Source organism: Microtus ochrogaster, chromosome 2, assembly GCF_000317375.1.
Source record: "Microtus ochrogaster isolate Prairie Vole_2 chromosome 2, MicOch1.0, whole genome shotgun sequence".
NCBI classification, from domain to species: Eukaryota; Metazoa; Chordata; class Mammalia; order Rodentia; family Cricetidae; genus Microtus; species Microtus ochrogaster.
Window position 1 is genome coordinate 7,425,145 of NC_022010.1, and position 7,016 is coordinate 7,432,160.

General features: G+C 49.1%; 1 protein-coding gene across 1 annotated transcript in view; it reads right to left on the reverse strand.

Moving 5' to 3' along the window:
• The window catches only part of Rfc5 (replication factor C subunit 5), a 10,668-nt gene extending 7,129 nt beyond the window's left edge, over positions 1 to 3,539 (reverse strand). The window contains exons 1-3 of the mRNA XM_005344333.2: positions 3,435 to 3,539; positions 2,280 to 2,344; positions 1,356 to 1,492 (exon numbers count right to left, since the gene is read on the reverse strand). Coding sequence (XP_005344390.1) covers positions 1,356 to 1,492; positions 2,280 to 2,344; positions 3,435 to 3,493 — 261 coding nt within the window. The 5' untranslated portion in view covers positions 3,494 to 3,539. The remainder of the gene's footprint in view (positions 1 to 1,355; positions 1,493 to 2,279; positions 2,345 to 3,434) is intronic.
• Between the last annotated feature and the right edge of the window lie 3,477 nt (positions 3,540 to 7,016).

The window sequence follows — 7,016 nt, forward strand, 5'->3', positions numbered from 1 at the left end:
AATGACAGCTAAGATACTCCACTAGTGCCAGCTAGTTCTCCAGACCTAATGACAGCTAAGATACCATCGTTCAGAATGAATCCCCTGTACTCAGCCTCACTGCACCACACCCACATAAACTTATGGAATAAACACCGGGCCTGGTGATCCTGAGCCAGTACCTCTACCATGAGAAAATGATGCTAATTTTAGTTCTTACCCCCTGGAGGCCATCAGGTGTGGAATAAGCTAAAGCAAGAACACCGAACAGCTAGGGCTGAGCCTCATGTCTACTGTGTAAGTCAAACACTTTTATTTGAGTGAGGGTCTTTGTCTTCAAGTTGGTCTTGAGCTCACATAACCTAAGATGACCATGAACGTCTGATCCTCCTGCCTCCACTTCCCGAGGGCTGGGATTATAGGTGTGCATCTGTTATTCTATGCTCAGATCCAACCCAGGCCTGCAGGTATGGTGGCAGGTACTCTAACAGCGGAGCTACATCCTAGTCCTTCAAATGCTTTTCTTTCAAACACAACATTTAGATTTTTATAACCTAAGGGTATTATCAGTCAGGGTCCCACCTGCCTCAGGTGGCATATCTCCGTGCAGTAATCTAAGAAGATCCAGATGAAGAAAAGGACATTTCAAAGGTGTTTGTGAGGCTAAAGCAATGGTTCTCAACCTGTGGGTCGTGACCCCTTTTAGAGGGGCATCTATCTAATGGACCCTTTCACAGATGTCACCTAAGGCCACTGGAAAACACAAATATTGGTTGGTGAGATGGCTCGGAGGTTGGGAGCACTGATTGCTCTTCCTGAGATCCTTAGTTCAGTTCCCAGCAGCCACATGGTGGCTCACAACCATCGGTAATGAGATCTGGTGCCCTCTTCTGGCCTGCAGGCATACATGCAAACAGAACACTGTATACATAATAAATAAATAAAAATTAAAAAAAAAAAGAAAACACAAATATTTACTTTACAATTCACAATTAGCAAAATTACAGTTATGAAGTAGCAATGAAAATAATTTTATGACTGGGGTTCCCCACAGCAGGAAGAACTGTATTAACGTCACAGCATTAGGAAGGTTGAAAACCACTGCTGTACAGAGGCTTTCGTTACCACCCCTAAATCTGAAGGGGGTTCAACAAGAGCTATGAGCAGGTCGAGCAGGCTGTGGGGAGGGCATGACCTCTGAGTTGGGCCCTGCAGGAAGTGGAGGCTGCCCAGTGTTAACTCCCTAGTGGGTCCAAACAGCATCCCCATTTGACACCACCCCAACCAGGACCCGGAAGGCCAGGGAGGAAAAGAGAAGTAGCGGAACTAAAAAGTAAGAGCCTGAACTCCCTCTAGAGCGAGACTGTCCTGTTCACCTCCAAGACCATGGAGCCAAATTCCTTATCTTTGTACAGCTGCTTGGCACAGGCCAGGATGGTGGACGTCTTTCCTGTCCCCGGAGGGCCATAGAAAAGCAGGTGTGGCAGGCGGTCTTCACTGATGAACTTCTGAACTGAGGCAGGAGGAAGGAGACACCGTCAGTCCCTGGGACCCTCACATTCACGGAAGTCCTTCAGTCCCAGTCAGAGGCAGATGTGGGGAGGGTAAGTCCAGAAGTCATATCATGGTTTGGCTGTGTCTTCTGTGGACTTACACTAGCTACCTTGGGATGTTCTAGAAAAGTGAGAGGCACAGCCTCGTTGGAGGAAGCAGGTCACTGGAGACATGCCTTTGAGGGTAGTACCTGACCCCTTCCTAGCTCTCTACTTCCTGTTTACCATGGAGAGATCAGTGCTCCCCAGGCCATGAAGTTGTGCTCACCAAGAGCCTATAGTTAATGGATCCAGAGACTGTGGGCCAAAACCTCTGAACCCATGAAGGAAAATCAATCTTCCCTCCTCTAAATTGTCTTCTTAGGGGGTAGGGAATTGGAAAGATGGTTCAGCAGTCAAGTGAGGGCTTGCTGTCCTTACAGAGGACAGGGTTTGGCTCCTAGCACCCACACTGGCTCACAGTTGCCTTCCAGAGGACCCAGTTACCTCTTCTGGCCTCTGGAGGCACCAGGCACACATCGTGCACAGACATAAATGTGTAAACAAAACACCTACACAATAAAAATAAATCCACCTTTCACATTTTGTCCTGTAGGTATTTTGGTGCACATATGGAAAAGGAATGAACACACCCCCTCCTATAAAGTCCAGGTCACCCTTTACACTGTCACCCAGTGAAGACAGCATCATCACCAGATGTAACCAAGCCCTCCCACAAGGACAAGAGCTACTGACAGGGATACTCACTAGTACTCAGAACGTCCTGATGAGAAATGAGATCGCCTAGGGTCTGTGGCCGGTACTTTTCAACCCTGGAACAGGATTCAGCACAAGTCACGGCATATACAGCCACGTTCTGTCACACGCAAACAAGCCCCTTCGCATCCCAACACAGCCAATAGCTCTCACAACCAGTGGTGGGGTCTGTCCCCCAGGGGACATCTGTCAGGCCATTAGCTGTAAGACGTGGGCAGTGGGCAGAAGGTGGTAGTGGCCACAGTGGGCAGGAGCTCCCTGTTGCCCCATCCCCACAGGAGGCCTCCAAGTAAACAGCACTGAACCTCAATAATTTGGACTGGCACGTGAATTTGAGAAGGAAATCACACTCAGATTTCCACTGGCACGTGAATCTGCAAAGGAAGTCACACTCAGATTTCCACAAGCAAGTTAGGATTTGGCCGAGCCAGGCTACAGCATGGGACAACTTGAGTTCGAGAAGCCAGACTCAAAATGCCACAGTCTGTGACTCCAGTCCTGTGACTTTAACGTGTGGCCCAAGATAATTCTTCCTCTTCGGGCATAGACCAGGAAAGTAAAAAGAATGGTCAGGCTTGCTTAAAACATCGCTAGGTGCTGTGGAATTGTTCAGAATGCAAGCCCTGGATCCCGAGATGGCTCAGCAAGTAACGGCACTTGACGCTAAGTCTGAAGACCTGGGTTTCGATCCAGGGAATCCTCGTTGGCGGAAGGAACCGGGTTCTACAAGTTGTCCTCTACCCTCCACGCAGGTGTGCTGCTACGCTCCCCTCCCCCGCAAATAAATAAATAGTAATATGAAAGGAAAAAAGAAAGCAAGCGCTGAATTCGGACACTTGAGTTCGAATCCAAGCCTACCCACTCCCTCAGTCTCTGAGCCTTTCTAGAGAAAGCCAGGATCGATCTCTTAGGGTCATCAAAGCGCAATGGCGATGCTCGAGGCACCCGAGGATGGCTAAACTGCGCTCAGGCCCCAGTAGCAGGGCTGTTTGGTGTGGACGCGGGCGAGCGGACGGCTGCAGGCAAGGCTGCGGCGCCAGGGCCGGGTGTCTGCAGCGCCGATCCGGGCCGCAGGCCGGGAGAGGGAAAAGGATCGCAAAGCTTCTAGAAAGAAGGGTGGGAAGCAGGATGCGGGGCCGCTCCTACCAGGGCAAGTTCCGGGCCCGGGCCTCGGCCGGCCGCTGCTGCGGAAACGCCGCCGCCATGAGTGACAGATGCTACGGGACCGGGCCACCGACCGGCCGCACTCGGAGTCCGCGCGCAAACCAACCCTCGCGAGGCTTCGCCTCTCGCTTCCGGCTTCCTCCCTCCCGCCCGCCTCTTCCCTGTTGCTAAGGCGCTAGTTGCTAGGTAACTCGAGGCGCGGATCCGCTGCCCCGCTACAGCTGGCCATTCCAGCTGGAGCGGGCTGTCTCAGCCACGCAGGAGGTCCAGGGAGACCGCGCGCTGCAGCCCGTGCCACCGAGGGCCTTGCCAGAGTCAGACCCTGCCAGCTCAAGGGCAAGCCTCAAAGGAGCAGCAGGTTCCACAGCCAGAAACAATTCCTCGCCTTGGGTTCCATAACCAACAACACAAAAACACGCACGCGCGCGCTCGCGCGCGCACACACACACAAACACACACACGCGCGCGCGTACGGCCATATACACGCGAAAACACAGTTATACATGCAAACATACATCTATTCATACGTATACACAGCAGCCACATAGACACTCACACACATACATGTAAATACATACACTTGCACTCACATACACATACACGTACATATATATGCACAGGAATACAGTTACATAAACATACATACATCATAAATAGATTTCCACTTTCATATACATGTACGCTTACACACATAAACACATACACTCACACATACCTAAACATACACATACATACACACATACCTTTTCCCTTACATCAAGAGAATTCCAGATCAATTTTATTTTCATCTTTAAAATTTATTTTGAGCCAGACATGGTGGCACACGCCTTCAATCTCAGCACTTGGGAGGCAGAGGTAGGCGTATCTCTGAGTTCAAGGTCTACAAAGTGAGTTCCAGGACAGCCAGAGCTACATGGTGAGACCCTGTCTTGAAAAAAAAAATTAATTAATCTGTGTTCATCTGCAACTTGGCTGCAGGTCTCTTTCTCCACTGGGCCATCTCAACAGCTCAACTTTCACTTTTTTTGTTGCTCTGAATTTTCCATAAAAAGTGTGCATAGCATCTACAATAAAGCCTTTATTATTAGTTACTTGCTTTCATTTTAAGACAGGGTCTCTATAGCCTCAACTGACCTAGGGTTTACTCTGTGGATTAGAACTCCCTGCTTCCAATCTCCCAACTCCTGGGGAGACACTGTCACAATGGACAAGATGAAGACACAAGGAACACCCAAGGCTGGGGTCGGGGAGCAATGCTGGGAGGGAGACATAGCGATTGTCACCAACAGGGGCGGGGAGGGGAGAGAAAGGACAGACCTCAACACTGGGGCAGCTGTTGCTGCAGCCTAACCCCTGCCTGGAACCCAGGAAAGGCTCAGTCTGCAGTCATCACCCAGATGCAGAGGAAGCAACATGAGATTGCCTCACTGCTAAAAGGTACCAAGCCACGTGGCTAACACAGAAGAATTATGGTTTAATTTAAGATGTAAGACTAAGTTAATAAGAAGCCAGCGCTAATATGTCAACCACTTCATAATTACTGTAGACCTCTGTGTGTTTCTTTGGAACTAAATGGCTGGGGGACAGGCAGGACAGAAACCTCTATCAACAGACTGTCAGCCCTTCATTATATCCCCTTCAGACACAAAGGTCAGAGAGTCAAGTGGTTGTTTTACAGTTGTGTCTATGGTAATTACTGTAACAAAATACCATACAAAAGCGTCTGAAGGGAGAGCTTGTCTGTTTTGGCTCCTGGTTTAAGGGTGTGATGTCCCACAATGGTGGAAAAGGCAGGCAGTGAGCAAGAGAGGCAGCTGGCCATGTTGCATCTGCAGTCAAGAGGCAGAAGGAGATGAACGCTGACGCACAACACACTTTCACCTTTTTTCCCCTTGCTTTTTTGAGACAGGGTTTCTCTGGGTGACAGTCTTGGCTCTCCTAGAACCTGCTTTGTAGATCAGGCTGGCCTTGAACTCACTGAGATCCACCTGCCTCTAGGATTAAAGGCAAATGCACCACCACCACCAGGCCTGCCTTCTCCTTTTTATAGTTCTGGACCACAGACCAAGGACTGGCATTGCCCACGTTTAGGGTAGGTCTTCCCATCTTTATTAAATGTGGTTCCCTACGAAGGGCTGGTATCTTCTCACACAGGAGACTAAGTATTGTTTTGTGGTGATATGACAAAGAATTCAGACTTCTGATTATCTCTGGCTTTTTCTGCCACTGTGATGACATCCCCATTTGTCCTCATCCAATGGATGGCACCAATTATAGACTCATTATTATTATTATTAATTATTATTTTGAGATGAGTTTTTTTGTGTAACAGCTCTGGCTGTCATGGAACTTGCTCTGTAGACCAGGCTGGCCTCACACTCACAGAGATCCACCTGCCTCTGCCTCCCGAGTGCTGGGATTAAAGGTATGTGCCACCGTGCCCAGTCCAATTATGGATTCTTAGCTTCAAAAACCGTGAGCTAAATAAACCTTTTTGCATCACACATGACTCAGGTATTTCACTATACTCACAGAACATAGAATAATATAAATGATTAAAGTGACAGGACATTCTTACTGTGCCTACTTCAGTCAGCTGGGCCCATTTGGCCACCTGTTCCCATATTGTCTGTTTTTGGAAAACTGGTTCATCTTAAAGTTCCATTTGATGATATGTGTCCTGGTATGGTAATTCCATCTTGTTTGGTCAGATGTATTGGATCTAACTTAAGAATTTAGTCCCAACCTGCAGCGAACTCCTCGACCAGCGAGAAAGAACAACCACCACACAAGGATTCTTCTCAGATCACGCTTTAATTGGAGTGCCCTTGGTTGAAGGAGCATGAAGCGAGAGGGGGCAGGGAACGAGGGGCAGGGAACGAGGGGCCCCCCCCCAGAGCACTAAGGCAGCTGCTTACATAGGGAACTGGCACATGGGTCGCCCTGTGATTGGCTGCCATCATCAGCTGACACAAGACTGCGTCAGGATAGGCCCAGGGACCCTTATCCACCGCACATGCGGGAAGGGGGGGGGGACACACAGCTCTCAAAGGTATAGCCAAATATGGAGTTGTTTATAACCAACAAGACAGGATGTCGGCGCCATCTTGTAATGGCAATCTTGTCAGGCTCGCTACACCAACCAGTGCCCTGCCCCATCGAGTCTGACTTAGCAGTACTCACTGGGACATTGTGTAAAAACTGAGATGTTCTATTAATGCCCTGTGTGTACATGAGGAGGCTGCATATTTCCACTTTGGCCATTATCTGAAGATAGAGTCCTGTTGGTAAGCTACTTAGCATGGCTTTTGATCTCAATACTGGCATCTGAAAAATGGGTATGGATGGTTCAGGATTAAAACTACTTGGGCATGGGCTGCAAGGATGTGAGCTCCTACTGATCCAGCAGAGGAGTGGAGTTCAGTTCCCAGTACCCATCTCATGTGGCTCACAACCACCTGTAACTCCAACTGTAGAGGGATCTGGCGCCCTCTTCTGACCTCTAAGAGCACCTACACTTACCTGTATACACACACACACACACACACACACACACACACACAC